Source organism: Malurus melanocephalus, unplaced genomic scaffold (assembly GCF_030028575.1).
Source record: "Malurus melanocephalus ecotype Western Australia unplaced genomic scaffold, MMel_1.1 scaffold_251, whole genome shotgun sequence".
In the NCBI taxonomy this organism is placed as follows: domain Eukaryota; kingdom Metazoa; phylum Chordata; class Aves; order Passeriformes; family Maluridae; genus Malurus; species Malurus melanocephalus.
In genome coordinates, this window is record NW_026623483.1 from 918,733 (window position 1) to 943,286 (window position 24,554).

The 24,554-nt window shown below is 45.9% G+C and overlaps 3 protein-coding genes across 4 annotated transcripts in view; 1 reads left to right on the forward strand and 2 right to left on the reverse strand.

The window, feature by feature from the left end:
* Positions 1-926, reverse strand: part of RPAIN (RPA interacting protein) — a 4,922-nt gene extending 3,996 nt beyond the window's left edge. The window contains exons 1-2 of the mRNA XM_057375519.1: positions 860-926; positions 130-227 (exon numbers count right to left, since the gene is read on the reverse strand). Of these exons, the coding sequence (XP_057231502.1) occupies positions 130-227; positions 860-926 (165 nt within the window). The remainder of the gene's footprint in view (positions 1-129; positions 228-859) is intronic.
* NUP88 (nucleoporin 88) lies at positions 40-10,014 on the forward strand. The gene is made up of 17 exons (XM_057375508.1): positions 40-222; positions 858-1,027; positions 1,669-1,794; positions 2,022-2,108; positions 2,766-2,942; positions 3,898-4,081; positions 4,501-4,651; positions 5,288-5,386; positions 5,509-5,599; positions 5,916-6,017; positions 6,933-7,091; positions 7,533-7,658; positions 8,203-8,268; positions 8,508-8,588; positions 8,903-9,029; positions 9,367-9,485; positions 9,798-10,014. The coding sequence occupies exons 2-17, from the start codon at positions 954-956 to the stop codon at positions 9,859-9,861; spliced, it is 1,833 nt and encodes a 610-aa protein (XP_057231491.1). The 5' UTR covers positions 40-222; positions 858-953; the 3' UTR covers positions 9,862-10,014.
* Positions 10,015-13,318: 3,304 nt separating this feature from the next.
* The window catches only part of RABEP1 (rabaptin, RAB GTPase binding effector protein 1), a 43,219-nt gene continuing 31,983 nt past the window's right edge, over positions 13,319-24,554 (reverse strand). For both annotated transcript variants that reach the window (XM_057375507.1, XM_057375506.1), the window contains exons 9-18: positions 23,724-24,191; positions 22,030-22,134; positions 21,197-21,313; positions 19,902-20,000; positions 18,352-18,492; positions 17,495-17,684; positions 17,211-17,266; positions 16,681-16,779; positions 15,752-15,868; positions 13,319-13,996 (exon numbers count right to left, since the gene is read on the reverse strand). In XM_057375507.1, coding sequence (XP_057231490.1) covers positions 13,895-13,996; positions 15,752-15,868; positions 16,681-16,779; positions 17,211-17,266; positions 17,495-17,684; positions 18,352-18,492; positions 19,902-20,000; positions 21,197-21,313; positions 22,030-22,134; positions 23,724-24,191 — 1,494 coding nt within the window. In that variant the 3' untranslated portion in view covers positions 13,319-13,894. The remainder of the gene's footprint in view (positions 13,997-15,751; positions 15,869-16,680; positions 16,780-17,210; positions 17,267-17,494; positions 17,685-18,351; positions 18,493-19,901; positions 20,001-21,196; positions 21,314-22,029; positions 22,135-23,723; positions 24,192-24,554) is intronic.

Genomic DNA, 24,554 nt, shown 5'->3' on the forward strand with positions numbered 1-24,554 from the left:
TGCGGCTCGGCGGAGCAGTGGCGCACGGCGCTGCCGCAGCACGCGCTGTTCGCCCGCCTCCGCGAGCGCGCGCCCGCCGCCCCCCGCCCGCCGCGGCTCCGCGACCTCCTGTGCGGGCTGGGAACCGACCTGCTGCTCTGGGACGGGACCGCCGCCGCCCTGCTCGCCATCGGCCTGCGCCGCCTCGGCACCACCGACCCCGCCGCGCTCGGCCGGTACCAGGTGCGCTGCGAGGAGGAGCGTGCGGGAGGGGAGCAGGGGATCGTGTGGGGAGAAGGGTGGTGTGAGGGGATGTGGGGCCGGGGGCGGGGAGTTGAGGGGAGGGGGTTTGTGGTGGGGGCGGTGTGAGCGGATGGGGAGGCTGTGAGGGGATAGGGGTGAGGCGGCGTGTGAGGAGGGGGCCAGGGGTGGGGACGTTTGGGGTGTGAGGGGTCGTGTAGGGATGTGTTGGGTGTGAGAGGCAATGAGGACAGGAGGGGTTGTGAGGGGATGGGGCGGCCGTGAGGGAAGGGGGGGGGGTGTGTGGAGAGAGCAGGGGGTGATGTGAGGGGACGGGGGGGGGGGGGGGTGGGGAGAGAGCAGGGGGTGATGTGAGGGGACGAGAGGTGTGAGGGGAAGGGGTCCATGGTGGGCACCGGGCTGAGGGGATCTGTTCCCTAAAGGCCACTGGACGGTTCATCATTCCCCGGCCCGCCCTGGGGTGTCTTTCCCTAAGGAACCCACTGCTTTGTGGGAGCCGTGGAGCCGGGCTGTGCCTCGTTCCGTGCCGTGTTAATCGTTATCCAAAATAAAGATGAGCTGTACTTCGGCGAGTGCTTTGAACGGCTTGTGCTTCCCTGTAACATTTGCATTTTCAGACCCTTCTGTGCATAAACCCGCCCCTTTTCGAGGTGCACCAGACGCTGCTGAGCCCCGCCCAGCACCATGTGGCGCTCATTGGTACCAAGGGGCTCATGGTGCTGGAGCTGCCCAAGCGCTGGGGCAASAATTCCGAGTTTGAAGGTGGGAAATCCACGGTGAACTGTAGGTGGGTGAGACCTCAGGTTAATGACATCCTTATCCTGCTACTGTCCCGCTATAGCGTCCCTCTTTTGGGGTCAGATATATGCAGAAGACACATTCCATTGGGGTTGTGGTAACAGTCACAAATGAAGTTATTTTGGCTCAAGTACTTGCTGATTGTCAAGTGACCCAAATAAATGACCTTCTAAAGTACTTGCTGATTGTCAAGTGACCCAAATAAATGACCTTCTAAACTTTTGCTATTGCTGAGGAGCAAGATGCTCCACTCTGGTATTCTCTGGGCTTTCACAGAGTTATGGAATGGTTTGGGTTGGAAGAGACCATAAAGGCCAGCAATTTCCAAGCCCCTGCCATGGGCAGGGACGCCTTCCACTAGACCAGGTTGCTCCAAGCCCTATCCAGCCTGTCCTTGAACACTTCCAGGGATGGAGCAGCTTCTCTGGGGGCTTTCAGCTATGGCAGCTAAAAGCAGATGCCCRGGTGGGGGCATAACAAAGGGTTTCTGCCCCTCCAACTCTTAAGAGTAGTACAGATAAGGACTTTTAAATCTCTTCATTGTGTCTCTAGTTCCTCTTGCTCCCACATCCCTTTAGAAGTAGGTCCTGTGTTTCTGGTCACAGTGCAAGTTTCTGCTCTGTATTCCAGCACCATTCCTATTGCGGAACGGTTCTTCACCAGCTCAACATCCCTGACTTTAAAGCATGCAGCCTGGTACCCCTGTGACACCTTGGAGCCCCACATTGTGCTCTTGACCTCAGATAACACTATAAGGTAAAACTCCTTTGTGGCTAATTATCTTAAGTGGGTTTTTTTTGTCACTTCGAGTCTTGATTTGTCACTGTATGTAATTATCCTACTMTTCTTCCCAGAATTAGCAATAAAAAAATAGGATGGGAGGAATTTCAGACTGAGAGAATTTCAGACTGGTATTCCTGTATCAGCAGGGAATGTGCTCCACTGCCAGCTGAGTGAATGTGGCTGCTGTTTCTTTCCTCCAGGTTTTACAGTCTGAAGGTGCCTCAGACTCCCATCAAAGTGATTGCGCTTTCGGACACTGAGGAGGAGACTCTTACCATCAAAAAAGGGTTGGTTTGGCTTCTTGTGTTTTGAAATGCTTTTCCAGAATAAGCTCTGTATTCTCAGTTGTGTTTTTAATGAGCAAGTGATAATTCTGCCTGAAAATCTGATATGAATTTTTTACTTCTAGCACTTCTTGATAGCACAGTACCTGCACTTTTCCTTTTCTCTCTCCTCTTTCTCTCCCTTTTTCACCTTTTTCTCTTTTCCTTTCCCTTTCTCTTCTCCTCTCCCTCTCTTTTCCCCATCCTTGTAAAACAAAATGGTGACAAACTGTACAGTCAGAGTAGTAGTTTGAAAACCACATACTGCCTTTAAGATGGAGCTAAGAAGGGGTTTTGAGTGAGAAATGTAGAAAATAGATMATCTTTTTATTTCCCTCTTGGCCTCGTTGGAAAGAAAAATCTTGTACCACAGAGTGATGTGCTGCAGAGGAAGTGCCAGTACTACCTCCTCTTGTATCCTCTGAAGCTGTGGGGKCACTGCAGAACTCATGTGCCATGAGATGGATTTCACTTACACCCTGTTATTGCTGGCAGTGGTGTGTGGCAGGGCACTGCTGGACAGGGGTTTGGCAAGAATTTGGCAGCACAGCCATCAGGATCATGTTGAACATTGTGCTCTGAGTCCTTGCTGACCCCAGCTCCTGTTCTCCCCTGTCCCAGGAGAGCCTACACAGCATCCCTGGGGGAGACGGCCGTGGCCTTCGACTTTGGGCCGCAGGTGCCGGTGCCAAAGCACGTCCTGGGCCAGCGCGGCAGCGAGGAGGTGCTGGGCTACCCCCTCTACATCCTCTATGAGAATGGAGAGACCTTCCTCACCTACATCAGCCTGCTCCAGAGGTAGGGGGTGCACTGAGCTCAGGGCTCACAGGGTGCTTGGTGTTTGCACAGTGCTAAGGTGGGAGAGCCACCTCTCAACTTGGCTGGGACTCTGTGAGGGATGCTGGGCTGAGTTATGTTGTATTGCAGCCTGTTTTGTCTCTGTAGCAGTGCTAATGGACTGGAATCCAAAAACATCATGTCATCCTTTTTCATCCAGACATATGGGTGCAGTTTCTACCACTGAGAATCCCCTGGGCATTTTGTACCATCCTAAATCTGACATGAAGGGGCTGTGGAAAGATCATAGGATCTAAGACTGCTAAGTGTATTTTGTGGCCCTCAGTTCACAGCACAGACATCCTTAGCTTTGGATGAGGCTCACTGAGCCAGGGGCATCTTAGAAAGAGAAACATTTGAAGAGCATAGAGGATTCACAGGCATGTTCTGCAATGAAAAGTCAAGACAATCAAAAATATAAATATGATACAAAAAATGACTTTAGAAAGCTGAGAAGATAGTTCAAAGCTTACAAGTTGGATCTAGTGTAGCTGAATTAAAGAGTGTGGTACTTGGGTTAGAAACAGCACTGCATGCCTCTGCACTGAGCAGAGTGGCCTCAGTCCATCTAAAGTAGTTCTACCCAGAGAAATGCCACAACACAAAATGCTGCTTGTGAAGTGCAGGAAACCAGTTGAGTAATAATTAATTTGAATTTTCCATGAATACTTTTTGTTCTTGTATGAAAATGTTTCCTCGTGAATTTTTTGCAGTATGGCTTTGATTGCTTTCAAAGCATAAATGTTATTATGAGCTCCAGTTTCCCCTCTGAGGTCTCCACCATGGTGGTGCAGGTCAGACTTGTTATTTGCAGAGGTGTAATGGGATTTAGACCTCCAAGCCCCTGGGTTGTTTGACAGCCATGGGAAGTTCCCTTGCCCAGCTGGTGTTGTGAGCAAACACATCTTCCTTGCAGCATTGGCAGCCTCGGGAAGCTGCTGGGCCCCCTGCCCATGCACCCGGCTGCAGARGACAACTACGGCTACGATGCCTGCGCTGTGCTGTGCCTGCCCTGTGTCCCAAACATCCTGGTCATTGCCACCGAGTCAGGAATGCTCTATCACTGTGTGGTGCTGGATGGGGAAGAGGATGATGAGCAGGTACCTTGTCTTTTTTGTGTTTTTTTCTATAGGCATTATTGTTTCTTTCATTAAAGTTCCTGGCTGCAAGGTGGCAGGATGCCTGGAAGTGTATTGCAAGTGCCAAAGCTGCATTTTTTTGGAATGAGCTAGTGAGTCTTCCTCCTGTTCCAGCYAGTCCCTGTGGCTCTCTGATGCTTTTATTTTAAATCTCAATCCTGTGTACTCTGACAAATTTTGATCAAATTTTCTATTAACTAATTTTAAAAGGATCTTCTAAGAAGAAACCCTCGTCTGGAATTAAGTTTAAAAAAAAAAAGGAACTTGAACTGCATTCCTTGACAATCAACACTTTTGCCTTGAAACTCTTTCTTGGTGCTGTTTATGTTGGCATTCCTATTTAAATGATGTCTCACAGAAGAATTCAATACTCTTTACAGTCAGAAAAGTCCTGGGACCCMAGATCTGATCTTATTCCTTCCCTGTACGTGTTTGAATGTGTTGAGCTGGAACTTGCACTGAAACTGGCAACAGGAGATGAAGAAGATCCTCTGGAATCTGACTTCTCTTGCCCAATCAAGCTGCACCGAGGTAGGGTTGTTGTTCAGCTTATGGCTTTTTATTCYATGCATTTAGGATCCTGCTATTTGCACATTTTCATTGGTGTCAGACAAACAGGGCAGGGGGATTAGAGTAAGGATTTGCCTGATGTCCTCAATAAAGCTGTGGAAGGAGCAAGCCTGGGAGGAGGCTCCAGTGTTTGCTGAAGGACAGATTACACATGGTCACACAGTACTAAATCCTGATAGCTGAGRGTTATAAAGCAGAAGTTACACTCGCTGCTGACCTGTGAGTAAGGGAGTACTGTAGGGAGGGTATTCTGAGGGAAGAAACTCCTTATTCCTTGGAATTGTAGGCAGGACAAAGTGTTTAGGTCTTTGGGAACAAGCAGCTTGTCAGAATGCTGGTCTGCTGKCTTTAATGATCTGCCCTTGAAAATATAGGGATTGATACAGATGTGGTGTGAGAGGAGGAGTTCAACTCACCAAGTATTTGAGACTCCAATATTGTGGCTCACACTTGTAGCTCTGTGTCTGGGTGGGGACAAGCTGGTACTTGACCAAGGTGTTAAAGCTGACTTGATACACAGGGCTCAGCAGTGCAAGTGGGAAGGATGAGTTTTTCTCAGTTCAGTGCCTTCTCTTACATTTTCTGTTTCAATTTCAGATCCCAAGTGTCCCTCTAGATACCACTGCACACATGAAGCTGGTGTCCACAGTGTGGGCTTGACATGGATCAATAAACTGCACAAATTCCTTGGTTCAGGTGAGYGAGGGCAGTGAGGAACAGCTGAACATCTGCCAGTAACAGGCTGGTYGATGCAGGTAGTACCAAATCCCTCACCCTGCAAAGTGGGTCTGATGCATCCTAATACTTCTCTTTGGTAGACGAGGAAGACAAAGACAGCTTACAAGAGCTGGGAGCAGAACAGAAGTGCTTTGTTGAACATATTCTTTGTACAAAACCGCTGCCATGCAGGTAAAAACCTAAACCCTTTCTCTATTGCTTTCAAATCAGGGAGTTGCTATAGAAAATATTTATGATTTGTCATCTGCTGCATTCTTGCTATTACTAATAATACAACCGAGCAATTTGTGTATCAGGGTTCTTAGTGCACAATAAGGATAGTAGTTTAAATTCTTGTGTTACTGTGTGAAAATCATCTGTTAAGACCAGCAGAAATTTTCACTTCCATTTATCTGACCTCAGAGCTTTTCCAAAAGAGTGAACATGCACAACTTCAGAAACAAAGAACTTTCCTGACTGGGTAATTTTTGTGTTTTCTTCCCTTCAGGCAGCCTTCTCCAATTAGAGGATTTTGGATCGTTTCTGACATCCTGGGGCCCACAATGATTTGCATCACCAACACCTATGAGTGCATTACRAGGCCTCTCTTGTACGTGGTTCTCAGCTGCTTTGAAGTCCGTGCATGGAAAGGACCTCAGGATATTCCTRTTTTTCAATTACTCTTTGATTGTTTSACCMCAGGCTTCTGCACCTCTTAGGACATACAATGAAGTTTTGCTTGCTGAACACTCCCTGGCTGAACACTGAAGTGYTATAGTAGTTAYCCASTACTGATAAGGTGTTTGTAGGGGATATAATTAATCATGTCACTTTTAGTGAGTATTAGGACATGAATTGCATCAAAATGTTCTCGATGGTATCGTTGAGGTTTTACAGACAGTGGTGTGAATATTCTTAGTGGGCTGCTGAAGTTATATTTGCATGAAAGGGGRAAAAAGAAGTAGGATCTTAGTTTATGCTGCCAGATACTTTCTTTAGAGGTGGTGGCAAAGATATAGAATAGAGTGAATGTGCATTTGCACAATGAAACGAACACCTTGAGGGGAGGACACTATTTTCAGTTTATTTTTTGCAGAACGTTGTTTAATGTAGGACAGGTACCACCAGCAGAGCCAGTGTTAACATCAGGTTCTCCTACAGACCTTTTACTTATTTCACTGTTTCCACATAGCTGGGCAGTTCCTGGGCATGGTGCTTTGTGAAGGAGGTCATGCTGCTGTTCCATTGCCTGCTTGTCTTGTTCTGGAACTTTCTTYTCCTTAGGCCAAAGAATATTTATGATTCTTGCTAGTTTGAGCCATGACCAAAGATGTGTGAGGATGCGAGCTTTACCACCCCTGCTTGGGCTGGATTTACCACATAACTGAAATAGCTTCTTTTAGAACCCCCTGCAGTAACACAGGCATTCCACAGTGGATGAGTTCCTTGCTTTCAGTACCAGTTAAGCTCTGACCTGGTTTCTGACTGGTCTAACTGTGCTCTCTCTCCTGCTGTTGTGTGGTAGAAGCACTGTCCATCCTGCTTCCCCTCCCCTGCTGTGCACCAGAGAGGACAAGGACCTGGCCGTGTCCCCTCTGCGCATCGTGGCTGAGTCAGAGCATTCCTTTGAGAAGCACATCCAGAGCATCCTGCAGCGCAGCTCTGCCAACCCCCTGCATCTCAAGTGAGCAAATGTCATTTCCTGGGGCACCTTGGGAATGGTGGGTGTTCCCCAGCTCCTGGTTGAGCCGCACATCGCCTTGGGCATGGCAGTGCTGGGGCACAGCTCCTGCCCTGACTGGTGCCTCTGTCCAGGGTGGGAAAGGCATCCAGTCCCCTGAAGGTGAAGGCTGGGAGGGGATCACCTGGCTTTGGTSTCCTGCTCAAAGCAGGGCTGCCTTCAGCTGGTATGCTGCTCCTTGGCCCATTGGGTGTGGAGTATCTTAAGCTACCTCGGGAATCGCTCATATGAGAAAAATGATTTCTAGCAAAGGGATTTCATTGTAATCCCGCATTTTCATAACAGACACCCCTTGAGCCCTTACCATAAACACTGGAAATGGTTTAGCCTTTCAAAGGAACATGTTAAAAATAAGATTGCAAAAACCTCTCTCTTAATCTTAAGGTCTGCAGATAAAGATGCTGCACCTCCCCCTGAAGAATGCCTTCAGCTCCTCAGCAGAGCCACACAGGTGTTCAGAGAGGAATATATCCTGAAACAGGACCTGGCAAAAGAGGAAATTCAGCAAAGGTAATGCRGAACTCTCATAAAAAAATGTGCTGGACACTATCTCTGTGACACAGCAGTACCAAGTACTGAGCACTCATCCTCCTCTGTGGGGCTAATGCTGTTGAATGAGTAAATGTAAATTTAATGTAAAACTAGTAATGAATACCAGAACTTAAAACTCAAGTTACCAGGTCAGGCATGGGTGAGTGTTGATCTTGGTAGTGACTCACAGGGGAGCAAGGAAACGTATACACACACAACACACAAAATGCTTTTCTCTTGGTGGTGTCTGCCTGCCTGGGCCTGTGGATGGCAGGAAATCTGACCTCAATACTAATCCTGACAAAAGAAAATTGCCTTAAGTCTCTGCTGCTTCAAATCATAGCTATTTACATTATTATTTACATTATTACATTATTATTAGGACAAATTGGGAGATTTTTCTCACCACTGCCCCTTTTTCAGTGTCTCAAGTTCTTCCCACTCCCAGCATTTTGTGTGTGGTGTAAATCCTGATTCACCTGGTTGCAGGTGGTTTGATTTTTTTTGTATGTGTTTACTTCAGAGTTAAGCTGCTGTGGGGACAGAAAAAGAAACAACTGGAGGATCTGAATTACTGTCGAGAGGAGAGGTGAGTAGAGCCCATCTCCTTTACTGAGTCAAACCTCAGGAATGAAGCACCTGTGGTAATGGCTTGGACAAGGCCCTTTGTGAAACAGGTGACAAGTGAAGGCATTCCCAGCCATAATGAGGCTTGTAGGTTCCCTCCCTCCTCCAGGTGKCTTCTTCAGCTCCCTTGGCCTATTCCCACACCTTGGCTTGTCTTGTGTGTAAATCTGAAGTAAGGAACTGCTTCTCCCTTGCCTTAAGGAAAAGTTTGCGGGAAATGGCCGAGCGCTTGGCTGACAAGTATGAGGAAGCCAAAGAGAAGCAAGAAGACATCATGAACAGGTGCGTGCACAAAGGRATCTATTTCACCTCACACCCCTTGATGTTAAAGTTTGCAAAGTTGGCAGAAGTTACAAGGGTAACATAGTTACAAGGCTGGACTTCTGAAATTTCCTGTGCTGGGGTTTGGTGTGATTTGTCTGCAGGCCCAGCCTGAGCCGGCCCCGTGCTTGGAAATGCCACCTGAGACCAGCTGAAAGGGGAAAATGAAGCCCCTCAGACCTGGGAAGTGTGGCCAAAGCACCAGGCTGCAGGTGTTTGAGCAGACCTGGGGACCACAGAAGTGAACTCAGATATTCCTTCCTTTGTGCATCAAGGATGAAGAAAGTCCTTCGGAGTTTCCAGTCTCAGCTTCCTGTTCTGTCTGACACTGAAAAAGATATGAAGAAGGAACTGCARACAATACATGACCAGCTGCAGCACCTGAGCAATGCCATCAGACAGGTGAGAGGAGGAATGACCTGCCTGGGAAGGTACTGGGAGCTCCTCACTCAGTGCTGAAAGGCGAGTCCTGCCACCAGAGTGAAGCTGTTCTTGGGTTAATTACCAACATTGTGCTAAAGGGGYTTTGGGTCCTTGTTGGTAATGCAGACAGGAGCTTTACAGACAGTGTAAACCCTCAGAAAGCTCCCCCTTCCTCAGCCTGGCAAGGGCATTTCTTCTCTGGGGGGGAAGAGCCAAATGGGCAAAACCAGCTCATGGCAGTACAACACAACCATCTGTAAYGTGGCTGGCAGGACCAGCACTGACCAGGGCCTTCTTTTTTCTCCTCAACTCTCAGGTGAAAATGAAAAAGGAATACCAGCAGAAACAGATGGAGAAGGGACAAAGCCCACGCAAACCCAGCATCAACCTCAGTGCCTACCAGAGCAAGTGCATCCAAGCTGTCCTCAGAGAGGAGTAAGTGCAAGATGGGCTCCTCCTGAACCCACATTCAGCTCAGGGCTCTCGGGTGACATTTAAGCCGTTCTGCAGGAGGGGCTGAGGCAGCAGCTGGGGCTGAGGGAGAGAGGCTGAAGCACGAGATGTGCAGCACTGACAGCAGCAGTGAAGCGATTTCTGCCCCAGGATCCCAGGGCAGTCTGTGTCCAGTCTGGGATGACAGGCAATGCTCCCATTCCCCGTTTCTACCATCTGAGGTGTTCCCCTTCCTGCTTAGTTCTGAGGAGCTGGGACCTGCAGCCTTTTGACTTGGGTTATTTTTTCTTGAAGGGGAGAACACATCCGGGAGATGGTGAAACAGATGAACGACATCAGAAGCCACGTGAACTTCTGACATGTTCTGGGTGAGGATCGTGCACTGAGAGGCTGGATGAGCTTTACCTGTCCCTGGTATTCCCCCTTGTATATTTACCATTTGTATGTTGAACAATACTCCTTTTACTTATTATTTTCTAAAGGATTGTGTAATAAAATACTTTTGATAAGACTCCTCAGCTGGCGTGGTTTTTGCTTTTCTCAKGGAAAGGGGATGTGCTGCAGGTGTTTTATATTCAGGGTGTTACAGGGTAATGCTTGCAGTGCCTCATGAGTGGGGGATTGTTGCTTCCTTCAGAAGACTCCCGGGGTTATCCTGGGATGATGTCCCCCCCTTGCTCCATGAGGAATTCCCTGGGAAAAGTCTGTGGCAGGAGGCAGAGGAGAAAGACCAGAGCAGTGCACACACACGCTTCAGCAGCTTTTTTTAATTTGGAACACTTTCTCCATAAAGGACACACCTTCAGTACAGTTAACAAATGGTTACACTGGAATCCTGGAGACAGCAGAATTCTACACCCACGATTGCACAAGACACCAATGGCTTGGCTCACTGGAATGCAGTATTGACTTCCAAACACTGTTTGCCTTTTGCAAAAGATGGCTCTGGAGTCCCTCTTGCCATGACAAGGCCAATTCAGTCTCCGCTGTAGACAGACTCTAGTGGATAATAAATAATTGCTGTTCCTCCCCCCTCCCCTTAGAAAAGGCGCCACGGTGAAGCTCAGGGTGGACAGGAGTTACTGCACTGCTAAAASGTGGCACAGCAAGGGGTGCCGGGGACTGCTGCAGAGGGAGCCGGGGTGCYGGACATGCTGCAAGAACGCTTTGTACAGGGTAGGACTATACAGGTACAGGAATGCAGACAGAACTCGCTCTGGGCCCTGTTACAGCCTCCACCAACAGCTCCCCCCGCGTGACACTGCGGAGCAGGTGACACTGCCTGAGCCAGGGGAACCTCCCTGGCCCCAGCCACGCTCTGCAACACCCACAACTGGAAGGAAGAGCATTTGTTATCTCATGTTCGTGAGCAGTAACACCGTAACCCATCATCCAGTGAGTATCTACACCAAGAGTTTTCTCCTACGCTTCAGTTACAGTCTTGTAAATTTGCTCTGCAAATTTGGCACACACTGTCTTGTTTTGCTTTAAAGGCCCCTTTGAGTTTGAGTTCAGCAGAAGCTCAATTGCTGCTGCTGGAGCTTTGCTGCCCTTGCCCAGGAGGGACAGCAGTTTGTAGGGAGCACATCTCCCACCACTTCTGTGAACAGCCAGGGTTCCAATTTCAAACTAAATTGTTTAAAAGTCTGACATTACAGCAGTTGGTGAAAAAGGTGACTCGTGTTCCAACACTACAATGGTCACAGCCAGTACTGAGACAGGAGCACAATGTTGGGGTGCATGATGGAACAGGGAGGTGAAAACGKCCATGCAAGAACTGCCTGCCTGTCCTCTCCAAACCAACGGAAGCTCCTTCAGGGACTTGTGCAGGGCCYGGTTCACAAACAAGGAAAAGCTCCAGTGCACACCCCCAGCCCTGCAGAGCCAAGTTTGGGGACAGCTCTGCTGGGGCTGTCAAGGAGCCCAAACCACTCGCCCCCTCACCTCCTTCCTGCCGGGCTGCAGCCATGACCTCACCCTGACACCAGCGCACCTGGGGAAAGCTGTACCAAAGAGCCATAAAAACACACCAAGGAAAAGCCTCCCAGCCCTGGACTACCTGGAACCTTCACACTCAGCCCCGGCCAGGGGTGTTCAGAGCAGACGGGGCTGCCGAGAACAGGCCAGACACAGGGACCAGTAAGGGAGGCTGGAAAACCAGGCACAGCCCTTCCCCTGCTCTCTCGCACTGGGACAGTCCAGCAACACAACCAGAAATTATTTTACAGGGAAAGATTTCAAGGTGCAGTTCCCCAAGTGCTCAGCTTGCTGAAGGGGGTACAGGATGTGGTGCAGTTTTGCCATACAAGAKGCTTCCCTACACCTCCTGCACAGGTGAAGTAGTCAGCAGTTACAGTAACTAACTCAGTAACCAGTTACACCTTAGTTCTTAGGCAGGGAGGGTGAGAACAGAGAAAAAAAATTTCCTTTCTGTTCTGCAGCTCCTACTAAAGGCCTGTAGTTTCGTCTCCAAAGTTTACCCAGCCATTGGAAAACTGAATGAAAAACATCTGGTTCTGGATTTATGCATCAGGACCCAGCTGCTGTCACTCACAGTTCAGCAAAGAGTGAGAAAGGTTTAAAAATCCCTAATCTGGTAATAGCCAAATACTAAAGACCCAAGCCAYACTTCAATGTCACCTTTATGTGAAATTGTCATCCTTAGACATGACAGCTCTGCCAACTGTTAGTCTAGTCATTACTAAGGTGGGAAAATTACTTTTGGGTGTCAGGATTATGAAGGGAATTAATTGCCATGGTGAATAAAATGCTTTAATTCTTGCAATGAGTGGCAAGGAATTGAGTTTGTATGATGCTTTTTTGGCTGTTTTTAAGGCATTCCTCTTCAAAACCACTGGTTCTGATTTCATGTCAGTAGTAGGATATACACTGCTAAAAATAGGATCTAAGCACTTTAAATACATAGTCATGTGCATTGCAATTTGGAGCATTTTCTGTCACTTCTGAAGGTGATGAAGAAAAGCAGATCTCTGGCCAAGTATGTGAAAAAAACCCAGCAAGGAATGGAGGAAATACTAAGAAATGTTGCGACACTGGGATCTGCTCCTTCAGCCTTCTTTTAACCGAGTTGTGAGTTCAAGAATTGGGTTTGCACCACCAGGATCAACAACTGCAACCGTTCAGGGATCCATCCAGCTGTGCATGGAGCTGCAGCACTGGAGGAGGAGGAGGAAGGCTCATRTTACCCCTGGACATTTATAGAACAAGAAACCCAAACCTGGCAATGAAGCCATCACAAGAATTTCCTGCCTSTGCTGCCACATTTCTCAGTGTGATTTAACTGTCTGGGAGCAGAACCAGGGGACAACACAGGAGCCACCTCTGAGCAGCGCCAGGACACCAAAGGGCTGCAGCAGCACAACCCTGCAGTTCCTGCCTTCACACCTGGGGTCACCCCCGAGAAGAGCACACCTGCACCACCTCAGGCCAATGCTCACACATGCACACGACTGCTACCAGTATTTTTCTGTTTGGGTTTGTAGTTTGTTTGCTAGTTTTTTGGTTTTGTTTTCCACAGAGAAGGGATTCCAGGCACTGCTCAGCTTTAGAGATGAGAAACAACCGGTTGTAGCTCCATAATATAAATTACATTTGTGAAAAGAGATTACAAAACAATGCATTTCTTGTGCTTTTCGTTCAGTATCTGAATTCAACAGAAAAATGGCAAGGAGCTAAATTCTCAGTACAGTTTTTTCTTTTTGGATTAGCATTTATCTGCTCAGGAGATACACGGGTCACTCATATCCACATTTCAGCAGCATTCAGATTCTTCACAGAGCCAATGGTTTTCTTAAAAAAAAAAAGTACTGACTTACGAAATAAGATCAATATCCAGTGTCCTGCTAATAAATTCATATTTTAATATAAAATATTCATACAGCATACTCTACACCTCATTCTCTCTGCTAGCTGAATACTGTTACTGACTATTCAAACAAGAAAAACTTCAACCACTTTGCTCTTCAACGTTTTGGAGGGACAATACAGTTTCCAGCAGCTACTTTGATCACAGTAGTGGGGGAAAGGACAGAGGGAAAGACAGGGGTATATGTTCCAAAACTCTATATTAGGTTACGAAGTCGGCTGAAAGAGGGAAGTTTTTCAGAATGTAAGGACTGATCCCACTCAGTGGAACACGAAACACTGCACTCATTAGTGTTTCCATTAGAAAGTTCTCCTTCCTACACTACAAGTCACCCTTGTGCTCTCTTCCTGCCCAGTACGAAACCTTTTTCCCCTCTAGAAACAAAACTTAAGTCATTGCTCCCCTCTGTTGTCTTCTGCTCTCTCGGTTAGAGTTAAATAATAATTAATGTTGCTATAAAGATGAGTTAAAAACCCCAGACGCAGCCTCGGAGCCCATCAGAGTGTCATGTTTCAGGGAGCTGATTAATGTCCGTCAGTTTTGTGTCGTTCAGGATTGCACGGATTCTCTCCAGGGAATCTGCCTGCCGGATCCKCTCCAGCTGCACCTGCAGGGAACCAACACAGGCACCGCGGTCAGCAAACGGTGGCGGAGCTCACACCACACCCCAAGGGAGCCCCCCAGGAACCAAACACCACAGGGGCTGGAGAAATGTGAGCTGTGAAGGAGCACAAGCCTAGTTTAGAATGGGAAGAAGGAAAGCATGAGGCAGTTGGGATTTTACAATATCCCCCACTTTCTGGGGGGCTCCAGGCATCACCATCACTCTGTTTTATGTCCAGTCACAGACACTGCACTGGCAAATTGGAGATGTGCAAAACAAACCTTCCCAGAGAGAATGTAAAGGAGCAGCCCAACACGTGTCTTGCAGCCTCTCAAGATCACAGCCAAAATGCTCTTGGAGCAAACAGCCCCTTTCCAAACTCACTCCTTCCTCTGCTGATRATCCAGTTTAAGCTATTTCCTATTTGCTACAAAAAGGCCCAGCAGAACTGCGATGAAGTCAATGAAACGAATACAACTGGTTTCTTCATCACATTCAAACTTTCACATTTTCTGCAATAGGATCTGGGCTTTCAGYTGTAAATTCCCAACCAGCATTTAATTGATTTTCAGCCCTTGCTCTGAAATGCTGATAACTAATACTGAACTACCTGTAAGCTTTGGAAGAGTCCACCACACATYTTCAAAGTGGTGGCTGTGTTTGCTCTAAGAACTCCATAAACCAGTGCTTGCAGGATTTCAAAAAACAAAGAGAGAGGATGATGACRGACAAGCAGCAACTTCCCTAGGCAGGACAAGTCAATAGTCTCCTTTGTCCTACCAACTTCTCCAGACACAGACAGAGCCAGAGAGGAGAGATCTCTATTGTCCATACAGCCAACTGTGTCTAGTAAACAATCTCCCACATTCTGGTGTTAATTTTCTAAGCAAACCTGAGTGCCTGACTCAGAAAATGTGTAGCTTGAATTSTGCTGGATGTCACTGAGCAGCCTGGCCAAGGACTCCAAGGAGATGGGGCTGAAATTCAGCACCTCCTCTGTGACAAAAGTAACTTGGAACATCAAGGGGATGCAAACTCTGGAAATGCAGACCATGAAGGTGAGAGCAGCCCAGCCTGGCTTCCCCAGGACACCCATGGTCACTTTGCACACACAAACTGTAGGGCCCCTCGTGCTCTGCACAGAGACAGAACAGCCTGACAGACCAGAATCAGCTTCAGGGACACCCCTGACAAAACTCCTCCCTTCAGCCACCTCCTGGCATCTCACATCAACCAGAGGTGCCATTCTTGGAGGAAATACAAAGATAACAACAGTGACAACAGCAGGGACAAGACTTTCATAATGTATAAACAGAAAGCAGTAACTGTACCACACACAGAACCATCTCATACATTCACATCAAACAGCACAGGTTCCTTACTTGGTCCTCAGGTGCAAATATTTGCACCTGAATGATTTACTATGAAAGTATCACACTGGAAACATCAGCAGATGGGCAAGGAAACATACAGATCTGGAAGCACCCATCATTTACAGTGCTTTAGCTTTGTCCAGYTTCTTTGAGTACAATAACTGTGTGTCTTTGCTGCTGAAAATTGGCTGAAACCAATAAAATCTCAATAATGATAATAATAGCATAATAGGAATGTTTGATCAATTTATTACACTAACAAATTCTAAAATAGATCATAAATACCAGCATAAGAAAATTTACAACTGCTATTTCTTATTTTGCACAACTCTGGAGAAATAATGAAACTAAAGTAGCCCCTAACACAAAGATTGGACTCTCTTACCTGAAGTGTCTGAGAAAGCTTTACAAAATCTCTCTGCACTTGCTCACTGACATCTAATTCAGTCTGCAACCGCTGAGCTTTGTTCTTCTCTTCAAACACCAGCTGCTCAAGGTTGGCCTGAGGAGGAAAAGATTCTTTATGCTGTGTTTGAACTGAATAAAAATTAGCAGCTTGTATAAACTGATTAAAATATGAYACCAGAGCAAAGCAGCACAGGACTCACAAGGTCTTGGCTACAAATTAAACCAGTCCTTCCACACCTCTGTTTACCTAAGTGCAAAATCAGGGGCTAATACCCATTTACAGGTGTCAAYAGACTGGTTAAAGCATGAAAAACCCTGAAATCTTTTAAAAGCACCATGGCCAGGGATCTCCAGGGATCCAAAGGCAGAGTTCTGAGTTTCAGTGAAATAAGATCATGTGTAAGGGCAGTAACCTGCTGCTGGAAGTGTAACTGTTTGCTCTCCTGAGTTTTAGTCAGGAAACTATTTGGGGAAAGGGCATAAAAACCCAAAACCACACCAAGGGAGGGCAGAGARCGAGTGCTCAGGTAACAATTAATTCACCTGAGTGCTGAATTAGAACCCTTTCCTACAGAGAGCACCAAACAACATTTCTTCAAAAGCACCAGCCCAAGGTATGGCTATCAGGACACTCTCCCTACGCAGGAATGTCACTGACACTGAACTCAGGAGGACAATCCAATGGATATTCAAGCCAGCAGCAATTCCCACATTTCACAAATCCCAGTGAAAAGCAGCAGAGGTGAGGATTTAAAGCACATCCAGAGGACATTATTTTTTCCCCTGCCAGTTTCTTACCAACATTCAAAAGCTTCTTTTTTCATTCTTATGTAGTGCCACATTCTCTGACACAGCTGATCATCACAAAAGATGCAGATACACTTCACATCCAGACATCATAGCTACCTTTGCTGCAGTCTCCTTCTTCAGCTGCTCTTCTAGAGTGTTCTTTGCCTCCTGCAGACTCTCCAGCTGCTGCAGGTTTTCCTGGGAAGAACTTTCCAACTGTAAAAAAAAAATTAACAMTAATAATAGGAATAAGAAATATTAACTAAACTTCCTAGTATTTCCATCTCCCACAATCCCTCCAAAAGGAAATCTCTGTATCTTACTGTGACTCAGAAACACACCTCAATAATCTCTTTTAGGGGCAGAGAAAATACCTGAGTAATAGCTCTTTCTCTCCATTTATTTATTGTTGGAACTGGAGAGAAATGTCCAAACCTGACATTTAGGTCAGAGTGAGGTACCCTAGTATTAGTTAGGAATTAGTTAATCCAATATTTAGGTTACAAATTAATAAAACTGATCAAACACCTTTTAAGGAACAGAACTACAAATGTGTCCTACTCCTATACAGGTATCAATATAGGAAAGAAAAAAAAAAAACCTCATAACACCAAAACCAAAAATCCCACAGTGAAAAGGCTTCTTACCTGTTCCTTTTCCACTTTTATTCTTTCCAGTTCAGCTTTTAAACTGGAAATGGAAGCTGGAAAASAAGAATATTAAARCTTAAATGTAAGAAACCTGAAATKGTTTTTRKTTKGGTTTTTTTTTYKCTTYTCTSYSCMSWGKKGYKSKGGGRGAGMGMGWGWGMRSRKRTKKTGKGKGTKTTKKSSMSWGYWYTMWAAMCMWKRMMRSCCTACTACAAACCAAGTCTTTGTGCATCTCACTAATTTCTAATATTCCCACTTTGAGCCTGTTCCCCCACGCTCACCTATTTCCTCTTTGCAATTCTCTATTTCCAGCTGCAGAGTTTCTTCTATATTTTCTTTCAAATATTGTTCAGCTTGGATCTGTTCTTTTAGGAACAGGATCTCTGCCTTCAGCTTCTCCTCCAGGTGATCTGCTGCTGTCCTCACACTGATGATGTCTTCCCGGTACTTCAGGATCAGCTCACGGAGCTCCTGCACCGAGGATGAGCAAAGGTGAGCATTTTGCAGTCCCACACCCCCAGCACTGGGGTTTCTGCACAAGGACAAGGCTGTGCAGCCCCAGGATCTCTCCCAACATCCCAGACCCCGGTTCCAGCAAGGGTTAAAGTCACASTTTGCTTGGCCACAGGAAATGAAAACATGGGAAGATTCACATCCCCACAGGTTTATGGTGCTCCCCCTGCCCTCCAGCCCCCCAAATCTTTTAGGCTTGAAGCAGGGAGTGGCCATGAAAGGGATGATAAGGCTTATCATTATTCAAGGTTCTGGATTATTGCTGGTCCTTAACTGGACAGAGGGATTGACTTCACTTGAATTATTCTATCAACACAGTGGGGCCTTGGTGACTGAACATTTGTGTGCCCAGTTGCAAAATACAGCTTGGACTTGCTGAACTGGGCCAAACCCACAGCCACTGACCACAGAGCTGTTGTCAGGCCACAGTTAACTGGTTTTACAATCCATCCACACCCTGAAGCAGGCATGGCACACTGCTGGCTTTGTCCATCACAGACTCRCAAGGCTAAAATCCCAGTTACTGTTCTCTGTGCTATTTAAGACTGCTTTTTGATAAAGAATAATACTGCAGTGAGATCAAGTCACAAGCAGAGTTGGTGTTAAYGATGTAAAAATGTTTTACCTCTGCTGCTTCTGGCAGGATGAAATCTTCAGCCTGCTGTAAGGACACATGCAAGCTGTGTTTTCCTTGAAGACTTTCATTATCTTTTTGCAGTCTCACCAACTCTTCCGAGACCTGCTCCCTTGACTGWGTCAGGACAGCCTCAAATGCAAAGAAAAGCATAAATTCACACTTAGGGTCATGCTCAGATCTCTTCTGCCCCATTTATTACACTGCTTTCAAAAGCCTGGTGCGTTGACACTCTTTGTAAAGAAGGAAACAGAATGATGGTGTGGATCAACACAACCAGTTCTCTCTTGCCTGGCCTGTGCACCAGAAATAAAGGCAAGGTCAGCTTTAAGTGTCCAGCAGAGAGGAGGAAGCAAGGGCTAAAGGCAGCTTTGTTCAATGTCCCCCTGTATTCCTGTGCTTATCCATTAGCTGGCTGTGCTCATGGAGGGGCAGGAGAGTGGGGAATCACATGGGTTTTATTAACACCACCTCAGCACCCAGCTGTAAGTGCAGGTTACCCAAAAACCTGAAACGTTCACCCTGAAACTTTCCGTGGTGGGTGTCTGCCTCCCACTGTCCTCTGAGGAAAACATCAGAACGGCCGACCCCCATATAAAGAAAAAGGATGAAGAGGAATTTGCTTTGTTTGCATTACAAATGAAAAAAATCCAGTGAAGTTTTCCAAGAGGAATGGAAATGGGGAAGCAGGGACTTGAGCAATGGCAGGAGCTGTGTTATAGGGGGGCAGCAGGAGAAGCAGATTCAGATCAATAAGTTTTCTGACTCTCCAGCACCTCCATCAGATTTGCTCTCATGCAGAGAATGTCTCTGCTAGCCATGCCCTGATGCCCTACACACAATCCCAGACCCCAAAAATGCAATACTGGGGGTCATGAAGATTAATTCTCGTGGTCCTTAAAAATTCTGTGTCAGATAGGAAAAGAGAAGAAACTTGATTGTAATATAGAATTCTGTATCTAATTCTAATATATTGCTCTAAGGAAGTCAAAGTTAGTTCTAGAACATGAAGTCCTCTTCCTATTCTCTGGCTTAATTCCAATAAGATGCTCAAAAATAGTTTACAAGATTAAATTCTCATGCATCTCTYTCCCTGGGTGTTAGGGCTGATATTTTTTTAAGTCTGACCTACAACAACACTGATCATGCATTTCTAAAACTCGAAAAAATATTCACTAATGATGCTACTTGTGATGAATCCTAAAAAGCAGTTTTGAGAAAATCTACTGTYTTCAAATTTGAGGTGAAATTAAGATACTAAAGAGGCATGAAATCAGCTAATGAATAAGGGAAAATAAGTTAACCAGTGAACCTCCATAGTCATGGATGCATGAACACAGAGAGCAGCACACACTGACACAAACAGTCCCAGCTCCAGCACTGGCCATCAGAGCTCACTGGACCAGGCCCTTCACMAGTGAAGATGCTCAGTTCTCTCCAGCCCACCCTGCCTGGGCAGACACAGCCTTTTACAAACACCCTGAGCTCCAAGGGTCAGACAAACCGAGCTGGACGAGGATCCCTGGATTAACCTCTCTTACCATTTGCTCCTGGACRCTTCTCTTCGCTTGCAGGAATGCCTGCTGCAGCTCACTGAGGAARTTCTCTGACTTCTGACACTTGGCCATGAGCAAGGAGATCTTAAAGAAAGAAAACCCACTCAGACATGTAAGGAATAAAGCATGGAACAGAAATAACCACACCAGCTCTCTTGCCTGTTACCATTACTAATAGATACTTGAAATTTCAAACTGATCCACTGAAGTTTAGGTAAATTCCTCACTCAGTAAAGCAGGAATGCAACTCCAGGCAGTGAGGAGAGATGCTGTTTCTGCACCAACAATATATTCATATTCCATTTACCAAATTCTGAATCAGTTAATTCTAATAAAATTCAAATGTAAGCCAGTTCAGAGACACTGAARGGAAACTGCAGAGCTTTTATCTAAGTCCACAGCATTTTTAAAATTTTTGTACCTTACTGTGAAAGCACACACCTTCAAAAACTTTACAGGTTATTCCACAACAACACATGTAAGTAAGATTAAGCATTGCTTGATTAAGAACAGAACATCATACAAACATATTCCTGTTGTCTAAGCTGGACTTTGTCTAATGGCTTTTTCYTTAGTAAGAAAAATACTGGGTGGGGATGGAAGAGAGAAAATTCTAGCTCAACTGAAGCAAATACAGTGTCTTATACATGTACCTACTATTGCAAGCTTTAATAGGCCAAAGATTATGACTTTTTCCCTTTTCTTTTATTTTTAACTATGACTACCACCCATTGTATCAGGTTTCATAGTTCCAGAAGAATTAGGAACACATTCAGACTCAAAAATCTTTCCCGGGGGCAATTATTTTAAAGGAGTCCAGTGCATATTTTGGACCTGCTCAGCTCCTCACTAACTGCATTCTTCACCATGAGTCCCTTAACTGGGTGTCAAATACTGATAACAGCAGGTGGTGGAACAGGACCACTCTTCTACCAAGAAGGCTGTGCCCAGAGCACAGGGTTCTTTGTGCATGTTTGGGTCATTTCCTACACAGGTCACTCCAAAATTCAAACATTACTTGAATTCCCATTGCCACTCCCTCATGGATTTCAAGATTAGAGATGTYATTTTAAGGCCAAAACTGGGTAACAGAATATTAGAGACATAATAGATTTATCCAGAAACTGTGGCAGMCTCAGGTGGAGCAAAACCAACCCTGAAGTTCTCATTTATGTTGCCTCCATAGCCAGTAGCCCACCCATATCTAACAAAAAGTTCTTGTTATGCACTTTCAAAGAACATTTCATGATTTCTCCATCTCAATTACCAAATGCTCCTACCTGATTAGAGGAGTCTTCAGCRCTTTGTTTCATGTAATCCTCCAATTCCTGTTTATCTTTCATTGTCTTTTCCAGCTGGTCATTAGCCTGCCTCAGCATCACCTGCAGCTTTTTCACCTGTGTTGTCACAACAAAATTAATTTATTTTCCATTMTCCTGGGGACCATTTTCTGAATCCCTTCACTCCTCAAACCACAACATAAAATCCCTTCAAAAATCCTATGCAACCCAGAAGCTCATTTGTTGTTGAAAGAGCCTCCAGCACAGATTATCCCTCTAAGGAAACAGAGGACATCAAACTGCACTGGACCATGGCCATGTAATGACTTCAATCACTTATTTCAAAGCAGAATGTGACTCATGCCTTCCACACCCATCTGAAAATTGTTCTTTGGTRTATGGCAGGAAACAAATATCCTCCAAGCCTTAAAAGTCATTTTATGCTGCTAGGATGAGGTCCTTTTCTGTTACCAGTACAGTATCAAAGATAATAGAATTTAATGCATGACAAGCATTTTAAAATATAAATTATTAAAGATACTGACTTCAGCATGGGCATAACACTTTTTATAGAACAGTGACTTTACTGCATGATCTTAAAGCATCCAATAAAGTGGTCCTTCAAGGTGAATCCTCAAGAAATATGTACATGTTGGTGCACATGACCACACATGAATAATATATCAAGTTATGTCAACACCATGTCAAGTTATCCAGTATGTTGATATTGCTCAATTAAAATCAATGAATAAAACAGCAGATGGTTCACTGTTGCATCCTCAGTAGTTCAAAAAGCTGCAAAAGCCTGGCTAAGGCAAGAAAAGAAATCCCACCTGGTCTCTGGTCTCAGCCTCCTGGATCTGGATACCTTGCAACTGCTTCTCATAATTGGAGCACATATCACAGCGCCTGCCCAGCTTGTTCCCTGCATTCTGCACCTGCAGAACAGAGTCAGCACCTACCATCAGCCCAGGGAAATCTCCAGGGAATGCTACACACACGCAGGTGTGTGGTGTCACCACAAAACATTACAGGTAATGGTGTAATGGCTCTAAGAGTGAAGTACAGTTCCAATCTGCTGTGGGATATCAGCTTTTCCTGATGCCATGAGTCCTACCACTAGCACAAAGAGCCATGACACACAGAGTTCATCAGGTCACTGACTGTGTCCTTTTGACAAATAGAAAAACAACAGGAGAGAAGAAAATAACAGTGTTGGGGTGGGCAGTAGGGAAACAGAGTAAACCCGCTCTCATTTTGGAACTGTAACGATTTTGGCCAAAGAGGTAAATGGAAGCTTTATCAGAGCTCCAGCTGCAGGTCAGGTCTGAGCTGAATTAGTGTCTGTATTTGCTGCTCCATGTCCCACCCCCAGCAAGTGGCATTCACACCACAGCATGTGCTCCTGCCTCCAGAAACACGTGGGAAGCTGCATTTCTGCTCTGGATTCCGAGAAAGGGCTGAAGCAAAGCCTCACTAAAATGTCAACAGGGCAAGGAAATACTCAAGAGTAGGGATTTAACTTAGCCCTAAGCTCGGGATGCTGGAATTTCTCCAGATATAGCAAATCAGTAGGAAAATAACAACAAAAAAAGCAACTTTACGACAGGTTTGGAGAGACCTCCTAAACAATGATTTGTACTAAGATAAATTTCAACAAATTGAGAAAAAGAAATCACTAGTTCTTCATCTCATCTGTCCTTTATCTGGCCTCTTCTCCCTCACTGCATTCTTACATTCATATTTTACCCCCATCTTGTCTTCCCCTTAACCTAGTATGGATTGCTACCTCCCCCCACCTTTTCTTCGCCCTGAAGTGCTGCTCCTTGGCCTTTCTTCCTCTGAAAGAGAAACCACAGGAAACCCAAAATACTCCCCTTTTCAGTAAGAAACCCAAATGCAAGCTTTGAAGTGGCATCATATAAAGCTGCTGAAAAACTGACAGGCAGAACGCCCAGAAGCAACAATTTCCTTGGTCATCCACACTGCAACTGGCCCAGGGCTTGGTCTAATCTGTTGCTCTCAGAAATGGGTTTCTGATGATGCAAGTCCCCAACAACTTCCTGAAGCTTCTCTGAGGTCCTCTGTGCGTTGGGCACAGCGTGGCTGCTCATTTCCAAAATGCAGCCTGTACACAGCCCTCAGCAAATGCCCCGGCACACAGAGCAGCACCAACTCTGCTGCTCCTGCTCCTCTCTGCCCTCTCCTACTCAGCCCCAGCTCCACCTTAATGCCCTTTCCTCAGCTTCCCATCTTCTCCTATTTTTTTAAGTCCTCCCACCTTTTTTTGCCCTCTCATACAATTCTGAGTTCAACAGCCACCTCTGCCAGATCCTCCTCAAAATCCAGATTATCCTGTGTTTAGTAAAGCTGTCCATCCCATACACCTTACACAGGATGTGCTTTACCTACAGAAGCATTCTGAGAGGGAAAAGTGAATAGGATGTGACCTCCTTTCCCAGGGTGCTCTGTGCAGAGCTGAGAGGCAGAGCCCTGCCCACAGCAGTGCCCAGGCAGCAGCACTCACCTCYTTCTGCAGCAGGTTCCACTCGGTCTCGCTGACCAGGCGGTACCCGCTGGGAGACACGTAAGCACTCTCCATGCCCTGGGTGACGCTGGAGAGCAGGGAAGCAGTCTCTTCTTGCTCTGGGGTCATAGCTTTGATTGCTTTTTCCTGATCTTTGGTCAACATGAACCCACTCGGCATTTGCAGGGATCCAAGGGAAGCCGTATCAAAGTTCTCAGACACCGAATCTGCTCCAACAAGTGGTCCAAAATCCGATTCATCCAGGTTGCCAGCAGATTTTGCCTTGTTGTTGTATCCTAAAGCTTTGGACTGTAAGGATCCAGATGTGCCCAGACTGTCTGTTGACTGCGCTCTCCGCAGCCCATCTTTAAACATATCAGTATCTGGTTTATTGAAGGATTCACCAGAGGAAAGAAGCAGGTCTGCATCCAGGGAATGCACTGAGCCATGGGTGCTATTCACATGCACCTAGAATTGAAAAACAAGAAATAAAAAAATTATCTACTGCAGTTTAGAAGTATGGTACAAGAGGAATGCTGGACACTAATTATCAGACATGGCAAAGTTAAATTTGAATTTGTTTTGGCAGGAACATCGGATCACTAAGCARAAGATGACAAAGGAAGGGTCACAGAATTGAAATGAACCAGCTGCAATTCAAAAACAAGTAAGACAAGTTAAGAAAGAGTCTTCTGTTAACAGAGTGTTATTGTAATGCTACCGTCCTGCCAGACAAGCAAGGACACAGTCACCTTCCATCTTCCAATATTTGAGGCATGATGCTTCCCCTGAAGAGATGTACTTGCAACATCCCTTTCACAACCAGTATCT